We start from the raw sequence: 27,782 nt of genomic DNA, 5'->3' as shown, positions 1-27,782 counted from the left end.
GAGAGAGCCTCCGCCGCCGCCTCTTCTTTCGTCGCTCTAGCGACCGCAATCCGGATCCGAAACCAACCCGTGCCGAAAAGTGAATAACACACACACAAACACTTGCCAGCGCGCGCGGTTCGTTGTCGACCACAGGACCACAGGCGAAATCACCTCCTCCGCCTCACGCGCGCAGGAAGGAGAGTGAAGAAAAGTGCCCCTGATAACTCTCATTATGCAAGCACACAGACGCACACGACGGACAGATATTTTTAGGAGGAGGTAGAGTAGACACGGAACGGACCGACAGAGAAGGTCGAGAGACTGGCAACGAGAGACGCTTTCAAACAAAACAGAACGAGTGCAACATCAACGTGACTGTTTTCTTTGCTGGCTTTGCTTTCTGTTTCGCCCTCACTTCGAACTGCGCGCCTTGCCGTGGCACCGGTACCACTCAGCGGCCATTGATAAAGCGCCATCACGCGGAGCCACGCGGCAGCCGCCGGCACCACCGGCGCCTGGGCAGAAGAAAACGAAAAGATAATAGGGCAATTAAGGGAACCAAATGACCCTTCTATTCCGACCATCGACCAATGGGAGAGCGCGCTTTGGCAAAACGCAGCCAATCAGAGAGCGGAGAGCGGTAAACTTTAGTGCGCTGTTCTCAAGGCGCTTGTGGCGCCTCCGCGTCGTCTGCTAGCCCGTCGGCCAGCCTCGGCGCGCTCGCTCATCAGACCGGTCGTGGTCGGAGGCCGTCAGGTCTGCCGTGCACGCATCGTGGAGGCTCACTTCACCAGTGTCACTCGACCGATTCGCATCGGCACGTTTCTCGCCAGAGTGTGTGCTTCGACGACTAGTGCTATGTGCCTTTGGCCTGAGAACTAACCACTCGACACCTTACGGTTTCTTGGTGCGTGTCATCGGCAGAGCGCCGGGAGTGTTGAGGACGCGTCGTCTGCTTTGAAGCGAGGATCCAAGATGGCAGCGCCCGGCCCTACTGCGAGTGGAGCAGCCAGTTTACTTGCGAGGACCGTCTTCGGGTTGCTGCTGTGTACTCTGCTAAAATGCGTCGTCTTCGCTCAAGGTGAGTTCACTTCTCATCTTGAACACATGGCTTTGAACGGAATGTTGCGTGGCACTCTCCGTGCGCCAAGTGTACTGAGCGTGTCTGCGTCCGTGTGGCGAATTTACATGAGCCTCGCATTCAGATGCTTTTCTACTTCCTAAGATTTAGCCCACTATATATCCAGGGTTCATTTGTTTTATGATATGTGAGCATGCGTGTTACATCGTGGAGTACTAATATGTGACACCTTCGAACTATTTATGCCGAAGGTGACAGTGAGCATGACATTGGCCTCCTTGACAGGCCGCATCACCACTTGTGATCAGCGCAGCGATAGGTCCCAAAGAACCATTGTTAAAGCGTGCGCGTTGTTTTACGCGGCGCTCCGCTCCTTCCGCGTTTGGCCACGCGTGCGTTAACGAGTCGGAACGTGACCTGGAAGAGAAACATGAAAACGCGCGCCCGCTCCCTCGACCGTTCCGTTACTGGGCCCGGCGGCGTTGCGTCAGCATCGTTCATGCGCGAACAGTCGTCTGGCGTCGCGACGTCCGTGGCGCCGCGGCAGTAGGTGAAACAGTTGGAGCCGACGCCGGGCACCTGGCGTGCGGCTCTGCTGCTGAACTGTCGCGAGGAGAGCGGGCGTCCTTGCCTCGGTCACACGCTGCCTTTTTCTTGCTTGCGTGAAGCGCCTGCGTGGAGCAAGAAGGCGCGAAATCGAGGTCGACGCAGCCAGTTTTCTGAAGGACCGGCCGGCCACAGAACCAGCCCGGCACGTTTCCCTTTTCCGGGATCATCGTGGCCGAGGCGGTCGTCCATCATGCTTGCGCTTTATACGTGCTACACGCAGCCCTGCCTGCACCCAAGGCTGAGCTGGCGCTTGTGGGAATTGTTGACTGTCTGGTCGGGATACTTACTGTCCGTGCACTTCCGACCCTGTACGCACACGCCTTCTTTAATTCCAGGTCTTCAAACCGTTCATAAGTTGACAACCTCCCTGAGAGCTTCGCAAGGGAGTCTGTAGCATTCTGTATATTTGCAGGAGTTCCGCGACTCGCTGTCCTCGGCGCCTCTGTTTTGTGCTCGACGTGCGCAAAGTCCACAAGTGTTGTGTTGTGAGCTTTTTGTAAGCGTTTACATCCTTATGCAGTCATAAGCAGTCCTTACCTTGCACGCACAGTCCGCCGCTATTCGTTACTTTCCAACAACGCCAGTGACAGGTCGCTTTCGTATTAGTACTAACCGCTCAGCACGACTTCTTAGAGTTTGTGGCACTGTAAAAATGAATAATCAGCGCAGCACGGGTAGGCAGCTAGCTCGTGGATCTCCGAGTTGCGCCACCCCGCCCGAGGCCAGCAGCAGGCAGAACGGGTCGGGTGGCGCGGAGGGAGCCCCCCTTCCGCCGAGGAATGCTCCCGGCGGCGCTTCGGTGACCGGCGCCCGCCGAGGCTTCGGGAAGTTGAGGGGGTCGGGTTTGGGAGGAGGATGAGTCGACGGCCGGGCAATGCGCGCCCGCCGTGCCGTCGCTGACAGCCGGTGTCAGCGCGCGCTGCGACGACCATCGCCGCGGCGGCGCGCTGGGTTGTCATGGCAAAAGACGCACAGGGGTTCTTTCAAGCAGGCGTTAGTGGAGGTAGGCTCAAAACTCGCGATAGCAAAGGTAGTCGGCAGAAAGACAATCTGCGTTTGGTAGCGCTTCCGGTAGCTTCACTGGTCAAAATAAATAAATATCGTGAATGTGCCAGACGCAGCTGTGGTCAAAAGAAATATACGTGCTGTGTGGCGCAGTGGCTCAGCACCTAAGCGGTGGTCGCGATATTCCCTGGTTTATGAATCAGTTTATGAACCCCTACCTAGACTTAGCGCAGTCGGAGCTCTTTGAGCAGGAAAAAGAGGATTCATATCACACTCCGCTGTTCATTCTTACTAACTGTTCATTTGATGATTGTGGACCGTTATACGCCAGTATTTATTTTGCTCAGTATTCCAGTGGCCAGGGCAATGAAAGGTTGAACGCTACATTATGTAAGGCTAAGAACGAGATAAGCAGACATGGCTACAATGAAATGTAATGCAGCGTGCCCTTTATCACCGCTGTCAAAAGAAAACTTGCTGTACAAACCAAGTTGGCGGATGCATCGGAATTATTAGTGAAAAAAAAAAAAAAAAAAAAAAAAGGGCCTTTAGAAGCTACCGCTGTCCCCGCTCGGACGCTATAACTGTTGCCGCTTGAACTGGAAAAGGTAGACTAGAAAGGTTTGTTCTTAGCAAGGCTGGCTAAGGCCCATTCAACTTCACTCTTCAGGATGCCCGGCTCGAGATCACCATCTTATGTTGGGTTTGCACATTCGGGTCCTTCTTGTACAGTTCTTCTGTGCATTCCTGCCACCTCTTCTTTATCTCTGAGGCTTCAGTGAGGTCCTTGCCTCGTTTGTCCTTTATCACGCCCAGCTTAGCACATAGCGAGATAAACACAGGCTATTTACATATCATATTTCAAGGGACCACACACACACAATCGCAATGCATAGCAGTAAAAAGGAAACTAAGCGAACATAGCGGTTTCTTAACACTGAAAAGCATTTTAATATTGTACACTATAATAAATATTTGTGAAATTGCAGGCAGTTGGAAGAAAAAGTTACGTCCCTGTACCGAGGATATGTTCACGAAAATAAGTTCACGAAGATAATGTTCACTGTAATGCACGAAGATGTTCACGAAGATAAGTTCGCGAAAAAGCGGTAATTCTCTGTATTTGAGCAGAAACCTTGATTGGAACGCATACAGTTCAAGGCATACATATGTCCCCTGTTCAATTTCCCATCGCAAACTGATTCTTACGTGAACAGCAGATGCATGCTAAATTAGAAGCAAAATGACAAAGCACTGACTGAGAGTGCATGTCGTGCTTCCACTCGCAGTGGCTAGACAACTGCTATTGCAAGGTCATACAAGGTTGCTAACGCCGATAGTCGCATCATGGGGTTAGTAAGGCTTTCGCCTCGCTTTTAAATGACATCAGACAGCGTTGCGTATTTCTTTTTACAGTTGTTTGCAGACAGAAAAACATATGAAATAACAGAAGAATGAGAACAGAGGAATATGTACATCACATACATTTTTGCGTTAGCTGCGGTCAGAAACGTGTGAACTGACGGAAAAGCAAAAACTGAAAACATATAATGGATAATTTCTGTCAATTTCACTAAAATATTTTGTTAGTTGTAAAAAGAAAAAGGAAAAAATCTGGGATAGCACAGAATTGAATATGAGAAATATAGCAGGACAAAAAGTTTTTGGCAAGAGAGCTGTAAGAAAATTAGTTCAAAAAAATTCACGTTTGTGACTTTAGTGAGCCCCGCCAGGGTGGTGCAGTGGTAAGACGCCCGACCACTGGGCCGGAGTACCCGGGCTCGAACCCGACCGCGGCGGCTGCGTTTCGATGGAGGCGAAACGAAGAGGCGTCTGTGTGCTGTGCGATGTCAGCGCGCGTTAAAGATCCCCAGGTGGTCGAAATTACTCCGTAGCCCTCCATTACGGCTCCTCTTTCTCTCTTTCCACTTTAACTCCCACCTTCTTCCCTTCCCTTGCGGCGCGGTTCAGGTGTCCACAGAAACAAGTGTGACAGATTGGTTCACAGGAAGGGAAAGGCGCAGTAACTGTCACACTTGCTCTGTGGACACCCGAACCGCGCCGTAAGGGAAGGGAGGAAGGTGGGAATGAAAGTAGAAAGAGAGAAAGAGGAGCCGTAGTGGAGGGCTACGGAGTAATTTCGACCACCTGGGGATCTTTAACGTGCGCTGACATCGCACAGCACACGGACGCCACTTCGTTTCGCCTCCATCGAAACGCAGCCGCCGAGGCCGGGATTCGATCCCGGGAACTCCGGCACAGTGGTCGGGCGTCTTACCACTGCACCACCCCGGCGGGGCAGTGTGACAGATACTGCATCTTTCTCTTCCTGTGAACCAATTATTGTTATTATTCTGTGACTTTAGTGAGCAAAGTCGCGCTGCGACCGCTTCTGCGGTACATCGAACGCTCAGCATTCACAACCTCGGTCATTTTAAGTGCACGGTGCCTGTATTATGTAAAAAAGGGGAGTTAAAATTTAGTATCTGGCTTTTTTTTTTTTTTTTTTTTTTTTCACGCTTTGTAGGTCATGTGGGGTTTTCCCCAGAGAGTAGTGGTAAAGCTCAATCAGTTCTAATTTAATGCCAGTGTGAACGTCTCACTGCCCGTAGAAGTACATCTTCGAATGCTCCGCGGAAATACAACGAGGTGGGCCAGGCAAGTGAAGCTAAACACACATGGCACTGCTTATTCTTTCCATTAAGCGCATTTCACCCTGCCGCAGTGGCTAATTGGTTAGGGCTCTCGATACTGAATGCAAGGACGCGGAATTGAATCCCATCCGCGGCGAAGTCAAAAAGGAAGACGCCCGATGCACTGTTCGATGTCTGTGCACGTTAACAACCCCAGGTGGTGGAAATTTGCAGACTCCTCCACTACGGCGTCTCTTATAGCTTGAGTCGCTTTGGGACATTAAACCCCACAAACCAAACCGTCCACGCATTTTTGCTCAGTGTTTGAAGACCAACATTTTGCGCCGACTAGAGACCCCGCTGAAGTATCACTGTCGCCATGCTGAACAGTCATCGTGATTACAACGAAAATAGTGAGCATATTAGTGAGCCCTGGTCGGTCGAACTCCGCTCAGAGCCACGTAACTCGTGCGTCTGCACGTGAGCATAAGTTCAGGAATCAGTGAGTCTTCCCAATCTCTTCCAGCACGTGTTCAGTTCACGAAGCCAACATGCTGCGACTGACGGACCGGCAGCTCATTACCGCGCGAGATACTAACTGGCGCTAAATGAGGTTGCGTCGGCGCGCTTTGGCCGCTCTTCCTTGCTCGGAAACAATGCGGGAAACTGCAGTACGCGCGGTGAACCGTGTCGGGCAAACACGAACAACAGCGTACGTTGGCCGCCTTCGTCCTGTGGATCGAAAACAAGCGGTTCTTTTCCCCCCATCGGCGGAGGGGAGGAATGCGAAGGCGACACGTCTTCGTCCTTCGGCCGCGCACAAACATATATAACGAATTGCCGCTGCTGGCAGCAGAGACGGCGACAGCGGGCCGTCGTCGTCGTCGTCGACTGTCGCGTCTTCTCCAGGTGCGCCGCGGCCCGGATTAATAACGCTGGAGGTCGCAGGCGAGTTCGAACGCGTTGACGGCAGAGGTGGAGGGGGGAGGAGCTCGTGCAAAACAAAACTGGCGAGGAAAAGAACGAGGTGAAAAAAAAAAAAAAATGTTAGGAAAAAAAGAAAAGAAACTCGCGCTGTGAGGAGCGGAAGGGATTTATTAGAAGGGATTCTAATAAAGCCCTTTCGCTCCTCAGAGCGCTATAATGTTTGAGGCGGCTTTTTTATCCATTACTTCTGCTGTTCTTTCCGCATGAAGCCTAAAACTGATCCCGATTGCCGACAGGCTTGCCTTTTTTTTCCGCAATTTCATTGTAGCAACATAACAACTTGGTATTGTATTTAAACATGACGTAACACTACAGCTTCCCTATACCTTTGTTTCAGTTGCGTTGTTACTTCCTTTCAAAACACGATTTCATTTTCACCGCATTTACGCTTCCCAAAGATGATGCTACGACACCGTATATTAATCCATTGTATCAGATTAGGTGACCGAGAAATGCCTCTTTCGATTTAACGAAGCTCCCGATTTAACGAAATATTTCGCTGCTCCCCTCAACTTCGTTAAATCGAGTTTTAACTGTCCACGCAAACGAGTATGCCAACTGGGACAGTGTCGCCGCCTTTCCTTTCATTCCTTGCACCATGACCTCCTCACTCCTTCGCAACGTTTCAGTAAAAAAAAAAAAAAAGGCGTTCACTGTGTATTCAATACTAAATTATTTCGTGCACAGGTGCGGCCCGAATGTTAAAGAGCATGCTTCTGTTGGATATTTTCTCACGCGTTCCGTAGAGAAAATATGATGGTTACTCGGGTTCATTACGCTAGGGCACCTGCAGTGTGTGTTAAAGTACAAGGCACTTCCTGATATTCGCTATACATATAGATTACGCGGGACAAAAGTTTTTATCGTCAATGCATGCGCCGGTTGTTATGGCCCGGTTCGTACATTCGCTTCGCAGTGGCGTATAATGTAGTTCGGTATTGTTACCAGAAAAAAAAAAAAATATTTGTCATCATGCCACGTTTTAATCGCAAATGCTGCGCACACTGCACGGGGACTGAGTATCCCGTATTAGTGATAATTAACTGCTCATTAGTATCACTCGTGTAATGGTGGCCCAAGTGGCAACTTCAGGAAGTATCTCCTACCGCTCGTACATCCATACATGGGTATAGCTCGGTAAAGGGGATGCGTGAAAATTGCTCATTAGTATGATTCGTGTAATGGCGGCGCAGTTGGTAACTTCAGGAAGTATCTCGTACCGCTCGTCTATCCGTGGGTCTAGCGCGGTAAAGAGGCTGCGTGAATAGCTGCGCGCGAGGTGGGATGATATCGACTCTCTCGCTTCTTCATGAATATTCCTAGAGCTAAGCGTGGGCGTCGTATTTGTCTCAGAGCCAGTATGTTATCGAAAATCGTTGTGGAAGACTGCAGCCGTGCAGAAAATTTAAAACTTGGCGCTCGTGGTTCAGTTGACCAAGATTCTGCTAAAGCAGCTTCATAAAAAGAGCAATGCGCGTAGCTGAAGGAAAACTGTTGCCCTTTTAGTGTACATGCTGGCTCGTTTTTATCTCCCGCCGCTCTCAGTTGAATGCCGTGCAGTGGTGAGCCCTGCGCTTTAATTAATGGACGTGCTTTATTTTATTGCAGTAGGTGTTCGGGGAGCAAGCTCATATATCTCGTCAGCTCACATTGCTGATTATCTGTACTACCCCCTTGATCTCTACCCCTTCTTTCCGCACCTATCTGTTCTCTCTGTCATTCAACTCACTCCCCCCGCCTCTCCCTCACCCTTCCATAGCGTCAACTTCCAGTGACTTCGTGACCATATAACTGGATAAACAGTCAGCTAATCGTCGCTTGGAAAGGCGACGTCCGTTAAAAGCTTTTATATTTGGCTATCATCCAGCACCCTTAAAATTCATAAAAATATCCCTCGCACATCTTTCATCTACAGATGCTAATACTACCACTAGTACACTACTACAACTTTCTACTACTGCTGCCGTTAATACTACTTTAATTGTAATAATAAGGCTAGCAATATTAATAATAATAGGGATATCAGGTCAGCATAGCAGGTCAGCGTCAGCATTTGTTCTGTTAGCGGGCATTTTTTGTAGCAGTGTGGAAAGGACAAACGGGCACACTGCGCTGACGAACGGGATCGCATACGATCGATGGGTTTTTCTTGCTAGTAAAACCAATTGCTGGACTAGTTTCTGCACGCATTCTAAATAAAGGAAAAGTTCCACAGGGCTAAAAAAGATGAGCGCAAAGATAGACGAAGACAGGACGGGCGCTGAACTCCAGCTTGTTTTATTTATTCGAGATAAGTAATAGCAAGAACCTTCTACGTATGCAACAAAACTTGGCGATGAACCTCACTTCTTAACTCCTCTATCTAATCTAACTCAGTAGAAGACTTTCGACACTGTGGCGATGGCTGTGACGGGGTCCCTCATACAAGGTATGAAACAACGGGTCCGTAAGCAGATAAACCAACTGGGTCGCGACCAGACGTGTAGCCTCATATTGTGTTCACAAGGTCGCCAGCAAACACGCCGTCAAAATGCCCCCCCCCCCTCCCCCCTCCCCCTCCACACACACGCACACACCCCTTGCCCCCTTGGAAATTGGCTAACCAGTGCGCTGGAGTGACAGGCGATGAAAGGAGAACCCAAAGGCTGCTCCAAGAAGCATGCTAAGCCGCATGTCGAGTGTGCCATCGGGGTCATTTGTGAGATCTTAAAATGTGAGAAAGTACCCGCCGCGGTGGCGCAATGCTTAGGGCGTTCGACTGTTGTGCCCAAGGTGCGGAATCGAATCCCGGCCGAGGTGGCCGCTCTTCAATGGAGACGAAAAGCTAGGCGCCCGTGTGCTGTGCGATGTCAGTGCAGCTTAAAAAACTTCAGGTGGTCGAAATTTCCGGAGTCCTCCACTACGGCCTTCTTTTCAAAATCGAATGTTTACATCTACATCGGTCCATACCGGCCGATGTGTGAATGATCGGGCAGGAAAGCAAAAGCGTTCCATAAAGAACAATCTACCCGGCCTCTTGTGATTTCAAACCAATGTGAGCCAAAGCTGGCGTAAGTAAGAATTGCCAGCAGAAGCGAGGAGTCGAGGACACGCTCGTGAATTGCTCGAAGTTTCTTTTATGAAAAGGCTGGCTTCGGTCTGCATCAGTGACACCTCGGTCTTATTGGCGAAAGTCCCAACTCAGAAGTGAGGCTCGTATGCCTGCCTGCAGTGTGAAGGTGTTAGGGGGCGTTTACATCGCCCACTGTCTACGAAACCGCAGATAATTCTCGCTATTGTCTCGAAGAAATAAAACAAGTTGCAGTTCAGCGTCCGCCCTGTACTGGTCGGTCTGTGCCCTTGCCTTTTTCTTGCGTTCTGGGTGCAGCTACTGGCGCTACTGCTTTGATGCAGTAACAGCACCGTTGTAACTAGGCCAGGCGCTTCGAAATGATCACGAGACGAGAGAAGTGGCTTCGCTAGAATTCCAGGGACAAAACCCTGCCCTTCGTGTGTACCCCAATTGTTCTTGGCATGAAGCTTTTGCTTTTATTTTGTTCTCCCCGAAGAACCCTCGTGTGATGCAGTACAGCCGCAGGCACGTTCAGCTCAACATCCCATTAAGAGTCCGGCGTTCCTCGCTCACAGCCAGCGCGTAATTGCTGTTGGTAATGATTGTCTAATTGCCGCGCATTGACGCCGAAGACGAAGCGCGGAAGAGCGCTTTTCGCGGTGCGAGATATACCGGCATCACAAACCTCATTTCGAGAACTGACCCTGGACTAGTCACCGCATGTTACGCAACACTGGGGGTGTAGTTCCTTGTCAGGCGAGGAAGGGAATGGACGGAGGAGGAGGGTGCAGTCCTTCGCGCATTCGTGGCAGCTGCTCCGGCGCCAGCACCTGCGGTCGTGAATAGGCCGCGGTTGGGCTAGAGCGGCAGCTGAAAAGAGAGAGCCCTCCCGCGCTGGGAAATCGGGCTGCAGCGGGATGGCAAAACGGACGCCGGATCAGTGGCTCACAACGACACGCGCAAGGCTCGGCCACTTGCGCGGCTGTGGGAGGGAGGAGGAGCACTGACCGGTGGACGACGACATGACAGCAGAGTTGTGCGCCACACGTACGACAATGTGCGGTTGTGCTTCGAAGCGTACAGGAGCAGGGACGTTGACAAAGGTCCGACGCTTCTCTTCATCCCATTTGTTTGTTTACTATTTTTCTGCAGAGGATACAAACACCTCCGATTGCCCTTCTGACGGCTTGTTTGGCCAGTAAACACGTCTGCGGTGAGCACGTGCCAAGTTTGAGATCCAGTGAGGAAGAAGGGGTGTCGAGATGGAAAGTAACGCTTCGCCGCCTCTTCATGTTTGCCCACGCACTCGTGTGGATTCCCGTACCGCGCCTGTCAGAAGTGAGGATCCCGCAGCGTACGTGAACGGAGCCGGCTGCCGGACCGTTTAGTCTCGTCTTCAGCAACACTTCACATTCTCCGAAGTTCTAGAACCTTTTTGCCGCTCACTCGTCAGCGTTTTAGAAGCTCCAAGAGTATTACGTGGAGACTACGAATCAGCTGCGCTGATGTCCACGGCGGTTTTTTTAGAATTAGCGAAGACCTGCCGTAAGGCAATAGTTTGGGCCTGGCGACGCCGGGAGGCCGCTGCGGGGGAAAGCCGCCCAAGCTTCCGTGAACAATGAGCGGGGTGGCGGAGGGGCGTGACGACTGCGGACGCCGACGCGACGACGCCGCGGTTTTACCGACGCCGGCGCTGTGCCACGGTGTGACGGGGCCCTGTCCGAGATCGTACGCGGTACTTTGCAGCTCGGAGGGAAACTGGTCTGAGGGGTTACGCCAGCTCACAGCGTTGATTTCACTTAAACGGCCGACGTCGGCTGCTGCCCGGAATGAGCGCGCCGGAGTAGCTCATTAGTGGACCCGCTTTTGGCGCGATGATTGGAAATAAGTAAAATAAATGCTTCTGGGGCCTCGTTGTCTGGCTTCTGACTCAACATTTCGCGGTCTTCTTGCAGTAGCCAGCAAAAATCTACGCTACTGCTACGTTTGTGATGTTTAGTAGATGACCGACCTTGTCTAGTTTCCTTTCGGTGCCATCCGAGTTCAATTCCCCACTGTCGTAAAGCTGGGTTTCTTTTCTTCTGCGGTTCCTTATTTTGCGAGAAGCATTTGGTCGTTGTATTCTCGTGCAGCGCAACCTTTTCAGTTTAGTATGTGGCATGTACCCCTTATATCAATGTTTATTGATCACAGTGCTTTTCACAGCGAGTGAACTGATCACTTTTGTCAAGGTGCTGCCAGAGGGTTTCTCACGATTGACATAACTGTCATTTACACTATATTGCATACTCTGTAAGTTGACATCCTTAATGCGCAGTAATGACGCCGCTTATGCTGCGCGGCTTTCCGCATTTGGCTGAACAGGTGGAGGTCGAAGGCTCGTAAAGGTGATGGGTTTATTCAGAGGACGAACAGACAGTGGATGAAGAAGGGGAACGGCCAGCGCCGGGCTTGTAACATCTTCCTCTCGACGATCATTTTGCGAATGCTCAGTGAAACCATTCGATCTCCGAGACGAGACCGCCTGTGGCAGCACATGGCGCGCAGGGACCGCACCTGTGCTCGTTGTGCATTCTCTGTGTCCTTGCGTGGGCATCGTTTCATGGAAGCGCTCGACTGGCCCCCGGCTCATAGCGGGCACACGTGCTCCCCATCCCAGTTCGCCATCTCCTGGAGGCGGATTCAGCGGAATGCCAACATATTCAGTGACCGCCCCACTGCATACGTCCCACGCGCTCGCCATTCGAAACTGTTCGCGTATTTGGAATATACATGGCGTGCGGGCAAACCGTTGGCGCACTGCGAGGCGTGGTTGGCAGCCCCGCTAATACTCCCTAATGAGAGTCCTAATGCAGGCGCAGTTTCCTGTCCGGCTTCTCCGTAAAACTAGGAGGATCGGGGGGGCTCCCACGAAATGATAACGAAAAGGAAACGGTGTGCCCACTTTTGCAAGTCGCCCGCGGTTTCTGCCACTGACACGCCGGAGCCACTTGGCCGCTGTGGTCGGGAGGACGAGCGGGCGCTTGAATTCTCCAGTGCCCTTCCCCCCGGCGCGCACACCCTCATTCTTTACTTGTCGGCCGTAGGAAGAATGACAAGGGTCGAGTCTTCGAGTCTTTTCTACAGCGGTGGAGGTGGCAGTGTGCACGGCCGCCAGCCGGCACTTCGACGAAGCGATTACGACGGGGCGACCTGGCAGCAGTCGAAGGAAAGAAACGCGCCCGAGAGCAAAGACACAGCCGTGCTGTGATGCGTGCGGGCTGTGGGAGGAGGGAAAATGGCCGAGTTCCGTTTGTGCGGGGCTTCTGCTGTTGCCTCTCCCCTGCCGCATGTGCCTACTGCTCTATCATTACATCTCCCCCAGCACTGGAGGAGAAAAAGACGGCCGTCTCCTTCGGCCCTCCCTTTGCTCTGTGCGGCAGTCGCTATCTCCCTGCGCGCGCTTCTTTCGACGCATCCCGAGTGAAAGAAAGCGAAACAAAACAAACAACAGTGTAAAGTTTCTCTTCGGGGCCTGTGAGAAGGGCGTCTTCGTTTTTGTAGCTGTTCACTCGGTTTTTCGATGCTCGCGGGGCTCGGTATGGGACTGTTTTCTCCTTCAAGGCCGCGCCGCACATTCGGAATGGAGGCGCGTCGTTCCCTCCTCGGTGCCCATTATGCCGCGTTCACTCTGCGGGTCCTTTCTGATTCCCCTCTCTGGTTGCAATTTGGCGGCCCGGTGTGCGAGTACGTGTAATCGCCGCCCTGGCATGACGCGAGTGTCTCGGAAATGGACCAGCGCGGCTGTGAAGCAACGGTGTTGTGCTAACGAGGTTTCTTGTTTCTTTCTGCCTGGCTCTGTAATGCGAGCTCGGACGAACGGTTGTGTAGGCGTTGTTCAGTGTTATTACAACACCATGGCTCGTCTCACGTTGTCAGACATGGTCGCCAGTCGTGCTGAAACATGTCCAGCCTTCTTAAGTTTCCGGGCCTTCCAGCTGTTCCATGCGTAGGCAGTGTCTACCACAACACGGAACACTGAAGAAAATAAGCGACGTTTTAGAGGCTTTGAAAAAATAGAAAAAGCTGAAGGCTTCTGATAACCTGTGGCGAAAAAGCAAATAGGTGCGATCGGAGCTTTCCTCCGGAGAAAAATCTAATTTACGATTTAGAGTAGCATGCGTTCTTGTTTTTGTCGTTGCGTACTGAAAGAGGCACTCTACCCCGGAAAACGAATTGTTTCTCGATCGATTTTCTAACCTCCATATCAGCACAGCTATGCATGTTGTGCTGTGGCTCATAAGCAGCCTTAGAAAGTAGTCTGGTGTAGGAGCTATGCCGCGCCTGTGGCAAAGACGCATAACCGAACTGCACCAGGAAAATGGCTCCAGATCGCGCACAGGAACCAGCTTTGACGAGCGTTCGGTGAAGTTCCAGGCTGTTTTGTATCAGGTACGCGAAAGGATGAGGTCTTTCATCACTTTTGTGAGCATAGACGGAAACGCTTGCGACACTGCACGCGGACATCCGACGATTACTGAGACTATTTGTCTTCCGCGCTTCCGTCGCCGTGTGCTGGTCGCATTCCGTGACGTGTGCCATCATGTCCTCAGATGCGACCGTGTCACGCACAGCTGAAGGAAAATACGCGCGATCGTGACGAAGAGGAGCTGCAAAACAGAGCGAACGCGCGGCATTTCGTTTGGCCCGCCGCGATCACCGGACGGGCCAAATGAATGAGAAGCGAAAAAAAAAAAAAATCTGCGGTGGATCTGTCCCTCAGGCGGAGCAGGGGAAACAGAAGACACCCTGCAATTTCCAGCGCACTCCGTGAGCGCATCACTTCTCCGGAAATGTGCGGGCAATTACACGCGCCGCCACATCCGAGCCGCCGCCGAACTCGTGAGGGAAGAAGAAAGAAGGGGGGGGGGGGGAAAGGAAAGAAGCATCTGCTTTTCTAGCCCTGTCGTCTCGAGGCAAAAAATTTGAATGTCTGCGTGAAGGGAGGTTCGGCGTGTGACGGGCCTCCCATTTCTGCGGGCCCGTCAGCGTCTAATGACGGGGGCCCCTCGTCTCCTGGACGGCTGCAGCGGCGCGGAGAGACGACGCCCGCGGCGGGCCCGCACGATGCTATCGGCGACGGCGTCGTGAGCGCGCGGCGGCGGCGGCTCTCCGCAGAAAGCAGCAGCTCTCCAACCCTCCTCTTCCTTCGCTGGGTGCTTGTTTTTGCTTTGAATGGCTCACCCCTCCCCACTTCGTCTGTTTGCACGACCGGCATTCTCAGGAAGGGAGGGCGAAAGAGGACTCCCGAGGAGTGCGTGTGTTTCTGTTTCCCGGCCGCCGTCGCTGGGCCGGCCGGCCGGCCGGCGGTCGTCGCCGTCGTCTTCCGAAGCCATTGGAGCGTGCGTGAGCCGCGGCGTCGTGTACTCGGTCTCTTTCCTCGGCCAAAGCAGCAGCCTTCCTTCCACCTCACTCGTCTCCCCCCACCCTCCCCACGGGTTATTAGGATAATAACGGAGACCGGTTCTGGCTGCGGTGAAGCGAACTCAAACTCCTGCCCTCCCTCCCTTTTCCGTCGCAGCTTTCTTCGGTGCCGGTTGCCCGCCGTGCAGTGGGATTCTTTCTTGAGTGCCGCTGTTTCGCTTTCGCGGTGCTGGCATGAGGGCCCGCAGATATGCATCCCTTCACTCCGGCCGGAGGGAGGGAGGCTGTTGGCGCACTTCTTTGTGCCGCTGCTGCTGGTTCAGAGTTGCGTCTACGTCGATCGTGACGCAGGGTTGCGTGGTGAGAGGCCAGCGTCCGGCAAAGGGCCCAATTCGAATCAAGGGGAGGGGGTGCAGGGGCCGAAAAAAAAGACAACCGCTCGCGCGGCGGTGTGCACGCGATGACTTTTCGTGCCACCGTCGTCCATTTGATAGCTCTTCATCCCCCCCGTCCTCGCTTTTTATTCCTTTGGTTGGGGCCGCCCCGAGGGAACGCGGAGGAATTTCGGACAAGACTACGTGCACTGAGGCGGCAGTAATAGTAGTTGACCGCCGCCACAGTGAGCCGCGCGCCCTGTCGCTTTACAAATGTTGTGGTCGGCCGTGGCTGTTGCGGAGCCGCTTTTGAGACTCGCACTCGGGCGACTCCTCCTTAATACCATTCGAGAGCGCTCAAGAGTAATGACCAGAAACCCACAAGTTTGGAGCGTACTCCTCATTCTTGCCTCTACATAGTTCTTACGTACCTGCGTAAACTCCTTAACTGTTTGTTATTAAAGCTTTTCTTGTTCCCGATGAAACTATGAATTTGATTTTGTGCAGCGTAGCAAAGCGGCAACGCCGTACAATGGTTTCTCTGTCAGGGTACTTACCCGCAATACCTTAATGATGCGAGGAGCCTCCCTATACGTGACTAATCTACATTTTGTCACGGTGCTTTTCTCGTCGAAAGCGTGAGTGCCAAGACGCTTTGCATATGTGCTGAAAAAGTTCTGTTGCGCAGGAGAGCGCCCATAACTGTGGATAGATGAATCAATAAGATATCTTGACCAGCCACACCAGCAGAAGTCGTTATTGCTCTCGTGTATTGCAGGCAGAGCTTAACGTGTCTAGGAGCAACTTCGGTTTTCCCTTGTCGACGATCTCATCATAGGGCTCCCAACCTCAAGTTTCGAGGCGCGACAGCAGCGCCAGAGCGGCGCGAGGCGAAATTAGAGAGTTTTAGCTAACCGTGATCCGCGATCCGCTAACGTGATTCGCCATCGCGCGTTCCACTGCGCATGCCCAGATCCTTTGACGCCGATAGATGTCGGCACATAGATCTGCCGCGTCGGGACCAATCAGCTTGTGCGCCCCGCCCGCGCGCGGTAGAGGGTCACGGTGGCGGATCGCGGATCACGGTAAGCTAAATCTCTCTATTGCCTGGAGCCGGCCGGCAGCGGAGTCGCGGATGGCATCAGGCGCGGCAACACATTGAGCAGTGCTGAAACGTGCTTTGTTCGCAATATTATTCAACTGGTAGCACTGATATCTGTCCCCCCGTCTTAGCGAAAAGCAGAAAGCCATTACTATTGTGTTGTGCACTGCCACAACAGTCTGCGCAACACAAAGAACCGTGATCCGCGGGTAAGATTTTGCCGCTTCCCCGGCAAGTGGTATGAGTGGCAGAGGCGCGGATAGCGGATAGGTCCGTAGAAGGCAGTAAATGTCTCCTTTGCTACAGCGTCAATATAATTCGTATCGCGTAGCAATAATATAGTAATCGCAGTCGTGCCTCTTTCGAAGGGTGGCTTTCTTAAACGAAAACTTGCATTCCCTACCTAAAAACCGACTCGCTCGCTGCTTTTCACGCATTAGAAGACAGCGCAGTTTGCCGCAATGTTAAATGAATTTGACAGTGCCGCATGCAATTGGCAGGATATAATTGTTGGTAATTATCGCAACGTTTGCAACTGCGAGTATTCGGAAATTTACAATTTAAGTGCAATTAATCTACATTTCACAGTTTAAAAATAAATTGCACTAAACATACGTCTACACAAGCGCGCAAGTATACTCGTGCGGACAAAAATAGAGCCCAGTCTTTACACCTGCGCGGTGTGTTCATTTTTATTAGGAATCCACTCTGGGGGACCATATCGGCGATGTTGCAGCGTGTGCACACATAAACACGCGAGCTAGAGGTCGCAGTGAGCTGAAGCGCGCTTATATGCTCACGAGCCTAATGTGACCAATTGGAATTAAAAAAAAGAGTCCAAAACCACATGCGCGAGAAATGGCGTTCAGGGATATGAAACCGCCCTCTCCTGACACCCCTTTCAATTCTGGAGTTTTTATGCTTTCTCCACGACACACACTGTACACGTTAGAAAGCAGTGTTTCCTATTTTCTAAGATTTCCGCATCGAAAATGTCCTTCAAAGTTGCGTATTTTCTAAAAGCCGCACTTAGCACTTACATTGCGAAATGAGGCGCCTCAGCCGCCCGCCTCCCGCGTCATGATATTCCAGCCGAAGAGGGCGCTGATCGTATAGTAACTTTCTCTAGCTCTTGGAGCGCCGCCTGGCCCAGGTTGGGATCCCTATAGAGTCCAACAAAAGCTCCGTAAGGCATGTGCGAAACAGAGTCGGAGTAGTCTTCAGAAGGGTTGTAGTCCTGCATTATGTAATCTTCCTGATGAGATTAACAACGCTGTTTATCGTGTGAAAAGAAAATGTGGGGATACGGTGGTACGCACATTAGCCTGTCCAAAGTGCAGCGTACGCAGGCATCTTGTTTTTCCCTGTGTCACGTTTTCGCCGGTCATTAGAAGGAAGACGCAGAGGGGGAGGGGGTTTGAGCGGACGTAGATAGGCCTAAGGAGAGTCCGTCGCCCTCGCTGGCGCATTTAATGAGTGGCGCTGGAGGGAGAGCTTGCGGTGAGTGCACTCTGCGGTGAGCGTCGCTTGCGCTGCGGCCTGGCGTGCATTTGTTGCGGTAGCTGTCGAGGGGTGGGGAAGGGGAGTTAGTCGGTTAGGTTCGAGCGAAGGTCGCTGGTTCGATTTCCTGTTGCATCACGGCGGTTGCGGCTAAGGTCAAGAACACTGGCTCATTGCCGCTGTCTCTCGAAGTCCGTGTGATACAACGGCCATTTGAGCAGTGGTAGTTCGATCCGTTTCCTCTGACTGATATGCCGTGCCCTGACTGCCGTGCCCTGACATGTCTACTACGTACGGTGCAGCTGGCAACGAGCTGCGGTGCTCGTGGTAAACCGAATATTTAGCAACGTTTTTGGGCAGAGCTCTATCTATGTGCGCTCAGATATCTGCAACGGCAGTTAAGACAGCCAGTCGGGAAAGAAAAAAAAAAGTGCCATTTACGTAAACCGAGCTTGGCTGTGAAAGAACTTCGCACATTTTGCCACTGCTTGCATGATAAAAATCACAACGCATGCAGCTGTATTTTGGCAGGCTTCGCATTTTGCCGTGCGCGTACGCCACCGTTTTGAGGTACACGCGCTTCATATGTTCGAGCACTTGGCACATGGAAGGAGGGGAAAAAAAAAATATTCTGCGTAAGCCTCGCTTTGGTCCCAGCAACTTAAGCGCGCAAGTCCCCCCGTGCTTCCAGGCTTTCAAGCTGGTCGCCTGACCGCATAGAAATATTTTTTTTCTCCACGAACTGGCATCCCACAAACTTTTGTCCATGACTGTACGTAATGTTGACGCTCCTGGCTTTTGCTTTACTGCGCTGCTGTCAGGCTCGGACCAGAGGATGGCGGAACCGCGCGGGGAGGGTCTGCCGCGGGGCGACACCGGGCCGGTGCCGCAGAGGAACCCCGCGGCGATGGCGGCGAGCGATAGGCGGTCGGCGGCGCGCTTTCTCCCACGAACGCCGCGCGGTGCCACTTCTTCTGGCGAACGGGGCCTGCGGTCCGGGGAGATAAGGGCCGACGACGCCGCGAGGACCAGATGCGCGCCGTCGTGCTCGCCCTCTCTGGGACAAGAGACAAGCCATCGAAAAATGCGACGACGGCTTTTCGGGGGACCAGACGCGCGATTTCCGATCCCGGTGCATTCGGGCATGCTGCGATTGCTCACTCGACTGGTCAGCGCGCTTCGCGGCGTTCAACCAGTCGTGCGTGCTCGCCCTGGCGAAAGTGTTCTACGGCAAGACCAGGGTGGGCTTGGAGTCCCGAATGAAAAGAGATTAAGAGGCCGCTTTGTGAGAACTGTGCTTTGCGATGATAGTCGGCCAGTAATTGATGTGGATGCAGCTAGCACAGAACCGGGTTAAGTGGAGAAATATGGGAGAGGCCTTCGCCCTGCAGTGGGTATAATCAGGCTGATGATGATGATGATGAATTGATGTGAGGAAATACAATCTAGAGTGGATACAAGCGTTCCATCGGTCTCAAGTTTCACGTACAGGTCTACTGGCACTCAACTTTATGCTGTGACCTATTGCATTGTTGCCTTGTTTGCATGTTGAAAAGACGAAGGAGCGAAAAAATGGTTCAGTGCACGCATGGGTGTTGGATTTACCCTGATGCTTCTACTCATTACTTGCCAATCGCCGAAAGGATCTTAATGATGGGCAGTGGTTATTTCGCGGGAGAAGTTATACTATGCTCATAAATTACTGTTAAATACACGCGAAAAATAAAAAAAAAATAAAAGGAAGTAGTGTAATGTGGGTGCACAGGTAACACCCGCTAAATACAATCGGCAAGCATGCTTAAAGCCCGCACCCGTAGTTTTCTTGCGCAGGGTGGGCACACCGTGGCTGTTGTCGGCGCCATAATTTTCATTTCGGGTTATAATATCCCCTGCCACGCCATCTTTTATCATGAGTCGGAACCCGACATCTGATTTTCGTCATTAGTTTTTTATTTACGACGTACTGTAGAGCTCACAAAGAAATCCATTCCGCTCGCAGTAACGTCTACTTCATGGGCGTGTTCTGTTTGCCTATCGTCGTCCTTGAGAGCGCAGCATCGTGTGGATCGCGATGCGAAGTACTTACTCCTGCTCTCCTGCCCCCGCTTATTTACAGAGCGACCTCATTGTTGACAATCTGTCAGTTCCCCCTTTAACTTCGAGCATGTATGAGTATAACTTACAAGTGTCGCTCTTTTCGCAGCATCGTGTGGATCGCGATGCGAAGTACTTACTCCTGCTCTCCTGCCCCCGCTTATTTACAGAGCGACCTCATTGTTGACAATCTGTCAGTTCCCCCTTTAACTTCGAGCATGCATGAGTATAACTTACAAGTGTCGCTCTTTTCTTGCCCCTCTGTCCCCCACAAAAAAGAACGTTCAGCGCCGGGGGTCGTGTAAAGCGGCACAGAATGTACTACGCCCGGAGAGCGCCGCCGTGTCAGTGTGTCAGGCGTCGATTGTCGTCGCCGCATTATAAGCGCCGCTCTCAGGTCGGCACGCGCCCCAAGGTCCCGTTGTGCCAACAAGAAAGGATTCGCGTCGCCGGGCTCTCTCGGCGGGGTGGCGGCGCGCTCGGCGGCGGGGGCTCACTCGCAGCGGGGCGGCCCCTCGTCGGCTGCGGCCGATTTACGATGTGTGGGATGCCGCCGGCCTCTCGGCTCACCGTCGCGGAGCTGTCTCCGTTGTTTGCCTGTACTGCAGTGGGGCGCTTGGCGGGTGCCGGTAGCTCGCTGTCGATGACGGCTCGTCACTCGCGGTGACCTGTCGGAGCACTCCTCGCTAGAGCTGTTTCAATCAAGAAAAAGAGAAGAAGCTGGCCGCGTCTTGCGCGTGGGAATATGCCGAGGAAGCTGGCGGGCGGCGGACAGCCAAGTTGCCACTGCTTCACTCCCTCCCTTGCGGGAATGCGATTGCAGAATGCAGAGGCTGTCGGTCGGTGGTTACTTATTGGGAGTAAATAGAACTGCAAGTAGCAAGGGCAGATTTATGATCGACTCTTTAAAGCTGGCGGTTGGTGACTGTAGGGGGGAGGGGTTCGTGCTGGCCAGTTTATAGTCATTGCATTTGTTCAGTATTTTTCATGAAAAACATAAAGCGGGATAATGTGGTTACGAAAGTTCTGCATGTATGGTTTTAAATTTGTTTAATCCCCTGCTTCAGTTTTATTTCTTTCTTATCGCGCATACAAAGCACAGCTGCGGCAATTACAGTTACATATACAATGTATGCAAGGATCGGTTCCAGGTCTTTTCGTGGCTTTTGTCCTCCGCAGTTATCGCGTACATATGGTATAGTTCGTTTCTGTGCATTATGCATATCCGCATGCTTATTTGTACTCATGCTTATCCGCACGGACGGCTCATGCTTGTCCGTGCATCACACGAGTCGGAGGAAGGAACGGTAAACCGGTGCAAGAATCGCAATAAAGCGCACTCGTCTGGATTTCGCTCCTAGACCGTCGCCTACGCTTCATTCTTATTTATGATAGTCAAATGTTTAACATGGACTGCCTGCTGCTGTTCTTCGCTCCGCTTAAATAGCAACTTCTGCTTACGTACGGAAACATTTGCGAGTTAGCATCACTGATCCTATATAGTAGTGTGGCGAACACGCCGAATTCGCGGACGTATGCCAGCGCACTCTTGGTCACTTTTGTCCCATCGGCATTGCGTGCGTTGGCTTGCAATTATTTATTTAAGACAGTAATACAGAACTATTATCCCCCCCCCCCCCCACCTCCCCCCCCCCCCCCCTCTTCTCGAACTTTATATAATTCAAACAAATGTCTAATCCTCTTCGAGTTCGAATAATCAATATGTGACTAGCATCGCTCGGGCATGCATGCAGGTCTCTTGCGAGTCTTATCAAAGTGGACTAGCAGGACAGAAGGTTTAGGTCGCAGTACTCGTGCTTAGGAGACTGTCTTCTTCTTCTTCTTCTTCTTCTTTTTTTTTTTTTTTTTTTAATGTTTGAGAGACACTGGGGCAGAAAGGTTGCCCCTTTTTAGCGCGGCAACCGCCTGCAGTCTCTATTAAAGTTGCATTTGCCGTCGTGAAGCAGATTTTGTCGCAGTGAATGACATTATGCTCTTCTTTTCTATTGTGCCGTGCAGGGAAGCAGATCACGTGCGCGTGCACCACGCAGCACTGTCGCGAGCAGGGCACCAGCCGGTGCAACACGACGTTCATGTGCTACACGCAGTATCTGCAGAGCCGCGACCCGAACACGGACCCCATCACGCGAGGCTGCATCAACAACCGCACGCCATTGCTGTGCGAGAACCGACGGCCCGCGGTGCACTCGGCCGCCCGATGGCCGCAGCTCATCTGCTGCAGCTCCAGCCTCTGCAACCAGGGGGTGCTGGTGCCACCCTCGTCGGATGGTCAGTGTCATCCCTCCTTCCCCCGTCTTCATTCTGTTTCTTTAGAGGCTAAGGAAGGAAAACTTATGCGTCCAGACCAACAAGACATTCTTGTGGTGAGAACATCAAAGATGTGATTAACAGGTAGCTATAAACTGAGTCGAGAAAAAACAAACAAACAAAAGGAACTGTATACAACTCAAGTACGCGGTAGCCGCCACATGCATTTCTTCTGTAAAAGAAAAAAGTCTGCTTTTAAAGCGTTTGTTGTTTCCTGAATAAAAAGCTGACCGCCAGACCAGATTATGAGCTCCAGAATTTAAATACTATTTTCTTGTTTGCTCTAATTAGATATCCACAACTGATTTTGTTTGCTGTTCTGCGGAGCAATACACACGCCACGTGCCATGGCAGTTAGTCAATAGCTGCTGTCTTCTTAAGTTGTATCCTACTATAGAATAGTTTCCGCTTCTGGTACACTCTCACGTACATGTAAAAAAAAATGTTCCAGTTATTAGTGGAACTTCAATTTATATAAGTGGAAATGCCACTTATAACTGGAACTTTTTTAACGCGTATGTGGAACCAGATTAGGAGTGTAGTTATGGGACCGCGGCTTACTGAATGGAACGGTGAGTTCAGAATGGCTTGTGTTGGCGTACCGACCTCTGTATAATCGTCGACCGTGTCGGCCGTGTTGCCCTTTTCATTTTTCTTTTCTTTGTTTTTTTCTTTTTTTTTTTAGTTGTGTGGCGTTTTCGAAGCACTGCCTGACGTGCAACCTTTCCTCTTGCAGAGACGGCGTCCTCGTGGCCCGCCCTGCGACCCGAGGCGGCCAGCAGCGGTGGCATCGACGGCGTACCGCTGTCCACCGAGCTGCCACCGCCACCACCGCGGTCTCCTCCGGCTGACGGCAGCGACGAGCGCCTATTGAGCCCCGTGCACGTGGCCGTGCTGTCTGTAGGCGCCTGCGCCCTGTTCGCCGTCGCCCTGCTCGTCGTCGTGACGCTGGTGAGGCGGCACGCGGGGCTGCTGGGCGCGCGCTATGTGCGAGGCAACTACATCAAGGGCCGCCGCCAGAGCACCTCCGAGGACAGCACGCCTAACGGAGGCACCTACGACAACAAGATGGCCGTCGTCTCCTGATGAGCCGGAGGACTGTTGTGTGTGCGTGTTGGTGTAGTTCTCCCCTGCGCCTGGGGTCACACAGAGAGACTTTTCGGGTGGCCCCGACCGGTGGACGCTAGGATGGGTGCCGGCGTGCGTCGTCGAGTGTGACACTGAATCGACAGCACATCGATGGAAGAAAAGACAGGTCGCGCTGCGACGGCAACGGCCGCAGGAGTGTGTGCTGTGGAAGACCATTTTAATCTCCTGGCTCCCATGTCCTAAACAAACGGGAGCCAGCCTGAGGGTGCGAGGTTGTCCAAAGTGGTCTCACCGTCGGTGCATACTTTCAGGATCATCTACAAAAGCGCTGCTCCGAGGGTCACGCCTTTCATGCCACGAAGTGGTGCTAGCGTACGCACAATCGATGTCTCTTCACCTTCGCCCAATTCCAATCGATGATTTTTTGATCCGTGGCCAGTCGCGGCTTACACGTGTCTACAATAACGCGTCGATCGTTTATGCGCGGAGAGGATTCCTGGAGGAGTACGAACAAGAACGCTGCGTCAGCAGTCCGGAAGTTGAAAGACATCGAAATCGAGCGTCGTAGGACGGTAAAAAGTGCGTCAACCGACTGCTTTGCCGACCGTCCTGCTGGAAAGAGAAATAATTCTAGGAGAAAGCCGTGTCCCGTCGGGCAGGGACAAGACGAGTTGTTTCTACACGGCCACTGGAAGGCAGCAGCGCCTCCATCTGAGTGCACTGCGATGCGGCCTTCAGAGCGGGCGTTCTCCAGATCGCGATCACGCTCGTGACCGTTTCCTGTGCCCGCATCGCGTCCAAGAACTGCAGCCTTTTATGGCATGCTCGCATGGCCTAGCTGCCTGAACGCTCGCGGGTCACGATCCGGAGCAGGTTTATCGACGTACTACTGCCGCGCATCGACCTTCGGTGTGGTCTGTTAATTATTCGATTGGGCGGTTGTGTTCATGTAGTTCAAATTTTCCGCCGAGAGGCGCGTCTTTTCGCAGGCGATCCTCTCTCGGTTAAGTGGGCCAAACGTGTAGGGGCCAAAATTGTTAATTGTTAATGGAAGCTTTGTGAAAGCATCTTCGGCAGGTCAGCGTGGCAGCCTAAAGAAACGCATGTGCAGTCAGCGGGAATAGGTATACAGAACAGATTGCTTAAGGAATAGTAGGTTTTTGCTGGTAGAGATCGAAGCGAAATATTTTTGCATTTTCTGACAAATGCAAATATTCCTATGTAACTTATACAAAAGCAGTTGTTTTATAATGCATTTTTTTTTTTTCGGTATGAGGAAGTGTAGAAACAGAATCGTACTTCAGTTTACGTCAACGTTCCGCGCATATTTTTTTTTCATCCAGCGCTGCAGCGAGAAGTCTCGTTATTCAGGGATCAACTAACTAATCGTCATTGCCGCGTTATCGAGCTATGGATGTACATGCGTGAAAATGTTCCACTTGCTGTCTTCACCGACTTGCCCGCCCGTGTAGTCGGGCTGGGCTGCCTTTACCCTGGGAGCACCTGTCTGTTGTTCAGGGTGCCCCGGGAACCTGTTCCGACCCTTGGTTGTGTGCCTATAGTGCCTGTAGAATTTGTTGTTTTCTCGTATTGTTGACCGGAGTATACACATCATGTACAGCGACATCTTCTGACGAAAGTATACAGGACAGATATACACACTTGACTCACTTCGTGCACTCTTATTAACGCCGGCCCTACCGTTCGGTGTTTTTGCCGGGCCCGTTAAACAATGTGCACCCTCGTTACCTGACCGGTCCTGTCAGCGTCGCCTTAATATATGGCTAGGTATAGGACCATAGAGAGTTTCGGCAGGCCGGGAGTCTGGTACCTGTGTGCTGCCTGCTATGACTGTAGCTGCTCCGCCCGTGCGCTTTGGCCTCACCTGCCTTCGCGCACGCTTTCCTAGCTAATGGCGAGTGCTTTATCGCGATCTGATCTCTGGCCTGCCAAGACCCTCAGCTGCTCTTAACGTCTGACAGCTAGGCTGCAGATTCTGCAGGCATTCTATCCTCGATTCTGTTGTGCATCCATTCTTCTCATCGGCACGAACACCACCGACACGCTGCTTTCCGTCTGTTGTAAAGCAGCCACAAGGACACTTAAATAATATCAGAAGAACTTAATTGTGATCTAGCGCCATTTGGCCCAGTTCAGTTTTATTCCGTTGCCCCGATTGCTCGCGCCTAAGCACCCGCCTGAAATACATTAAACGATTGAGATGACTGCCTGCAGAGTCTGGTCCGCAAGCCGAATTTTATGCAGGGACGCGACGAGCCACGCATGCATCTCTCCTAATTGGCGCCTCTACTTGTCTTCTCCGTCACGGAACGCTTGGACAGAGTTTCCTGCGCTCAGTTGTGCCTTAGCCGTGAGCTTTGTCTTCTGACGTTGGCTCTGTATTTGTTAAGACTGCGCTGTCGTAGCAATATTTTCTCGGGGAGGCATAGCTCGCAGCATTTCTCATCTTACGAATCGTTCTAGGCACGAAGCCTGCTTTGTGATGCGAGGAACTTCGTACTCGTATGCGTATTCCAGCGCGTGTTTCCCTGCCAAATCGAAACTACGCGCCCTGACGCACTCAGAAAAGCGCAAGAAATAAGGCGCCGGTCAGAATCGCAACAAATCTAAAGCAAACAAGTTTGCGTACGCAGCCCTCGCCAGGCGCAAATGTGCTCTAGTGCCTGGAGCGGGGCGTCCAGTTGGACCCCGACACAACCGTTACCAACTGGCGCCACCTCCGTTTTCCTTCAGCCAAGGTCACTTGCGGGCCGACACAAACATTCCCAGATATCGCGCGTGCGCGCGAGCTTTGCGCTGCCAATGAACTTTTTCTTTTCTGTTCTCTCTAAGCGCACGCTGATCGCAATCCGCGTGCGCTTGCACGCGCTGTTTTTAAAAGGGCCCGAGATACTGTAAGGACGCGGGCGAGACAACTTCCGCCACTAGTGATACCTTGTGTCCTGCCGGCCTGCATCTCTACCTACCAGCCGATAGGCGTCTTCTTCGTGACCTTTCTTTTTGTTTTCCTTTCTTCTGACTCCTTTTTTGCGGCTAGTACTTGAACACGACCAGGTACTCGGTTCTCTGATTCGCCGCGGCGTTTTTGCCATGGCTTGCTTGTTGTGTCATCATCCTTGCTGTGAAATGCGCGAAGAATGAATGGTCGCAATGTGCCTTTGTTTGAATCTCGCCGTTTTTTTTTTTTTTTTTTTTTTAGTAACTCTTGACGCGTTTTCTTCCTGTTGCCGCGTCAATCACTGTGTCACTGCGAGCCCACTTTCCCAGCAACACTGCACCGTGAAATTTCGCGTAATTCTACTCCACATTATAATATTAACACTTTTAGGCTTGTTCCTATACAAAGTTATTGGCGACCTGTACCGTTCAAAAGGCTTTACTGCGAACGTTTTCTTTAAGTATATCGCTCGTCCTGCGAAAGACGGCGGCGATTGGCACGTACTGTATAGGAACCAGTCACGTACCTAAAGGGAGACTCGAACGAGTCATTTGCATACGTGCCTGCAGAAGCCATTATGTTCCGCAGAGAGTCCTTTAATAAGCTTTGTAACGTTCTCATTGAACGAAAAAATTTGGCGCTATGTTGTCTAGAATGCGAAAATGTTTTGCACCTGTGGTAACGCACCTGTGTTTAAAAAGACTGTAAGCGAATAGCGCGGCATTTGGCCCAGTGTGCTGTGAATTTGGGTTCGTTGTTGGCGCCTACTCAAATCTCCCATGTTGCACTCAGTGACCGTTGTGTCCATTCACTTCAGTGCGAACGGGTTCCGCACCTCCAACTTGTTTTCTCAAGTCATGCGTTCTTTGCACGAAAAAATGTCCTAACTTATTTATTTATGCCCATATTATTGTGTTATCATCATTCGTCTATTATATTATTATTATATACAAAGAGAGATGCTATTCTATTGAACATGTCTCAGTGAATGTTGATGTGCTCTCACCTTGATGGCGGTGGCGTGGTTGTACATAAGAGTGATATACGTCTGCGCGCGTTGTTGTACAAATGTCTATATGCACAGTTGCCAAGATGAATGAACACGATTGTGAAAAAAGCAAAAAAAGAAAAAAAGTGTTGTCTTTTCACTTTTGGGAGCTGATGCCGGTGGTTTACGGTGTCTCCGCGCGCTGGCTCAGTGGTTAGAGCGTTCGACCGCTCATCCCGTGGACGCGGGTTCGAGCCCGGCTGCGTTGTGACGGAGGTGGAGCTCAATGCGTCCGTCTACTATGCAATGTTACTGCGCTTTAAAGCAGAGCTCCTTCAATACAACCACTTGCGGAACTTCGCACAGTGCCCATGTATCAAAAAACGGCGGTTTGATTGGTCAAAATTCGGCTGTATACGAATAGTGGCGCCCGCTGCCACTAAAGAAAACTGCATCTAAGTTGCAAACTCTCAGATCATTGATAAATGCACAACCACTATGAAAAATATTATTAGTTGAAGACTTGCAGTAGCTAAAACTTTTAACAATAACAGCCATTAAAATGGAAAAAAAGAGCTAAATGTGATTTCCAAAAG

The 27,782-nt window shown here is 51.6% G+C and overlaps 1 protein-coding gene across 1 annotated transcript; it reads left to right on the top strand.

Annotated features, from left to right (window-relative positions):
* Positions 1-690: 690 nt before the first annotated feature.
* On the top strand, positions 691-27,782 carry LOC146199002 (uncharacterized). Its single transcript, XM_084594465.1, has 3 exons — positions 691-1,063; positions 21,842-22,111; positions 22,887-27,782. Exons 1-3 carry the CDS (start codon positions 958-960, stop codon positions 23,234-23,236), a joined length of 726 nt encoding a protein of 241 aa, XP_084450591.1. The 5' UTR covers positions 691-957; the 3' UTR covers positions 23,237-27,782.

This window comes from Amblyomma maculatum, chromosome 2, assembly GCF_055883805.1.
Source record: "Amblyomma maculatum isolate TAMU_Amacu chromosome 2, ASM5588380v1, whole genome shotgun sequence".
NCBI lineage: Eukaryota > Metazoa > Arthropoda > Arachnida > Ixodida > Ixodidae > Amblyomma > Amblyomma maculatum.
This window is presented reverse-complemented; position numbering and strand designations above follow the sequence as displayed.

Excerpts from the sequence above, each read along its gene's own strand:
- LOC146199002 (XM_084594465.1), top strand. The coding sequence starts at position 958 with ATGGCAGCGCCCGGCCCTACTGCGAGTGGAGCAGCCAGTTTACTTGCG. Across the intron at positions 1,064-21,841 it reads ATGCGTCGTCTTCGCTCAAG|GGAAGCAGATCACGTGCGCG; the intron begins GTGAGTTCACTT and ends TGTGCCGTGCAG. Across the intron at positions 22,112-22,886 it reads GGTGCCACCCTCGTCGGATG|AGACGGCGTCCTCGTGGCCC; the intron begins GTCAGTGTCATC and ends TTCCTCTTGCAG.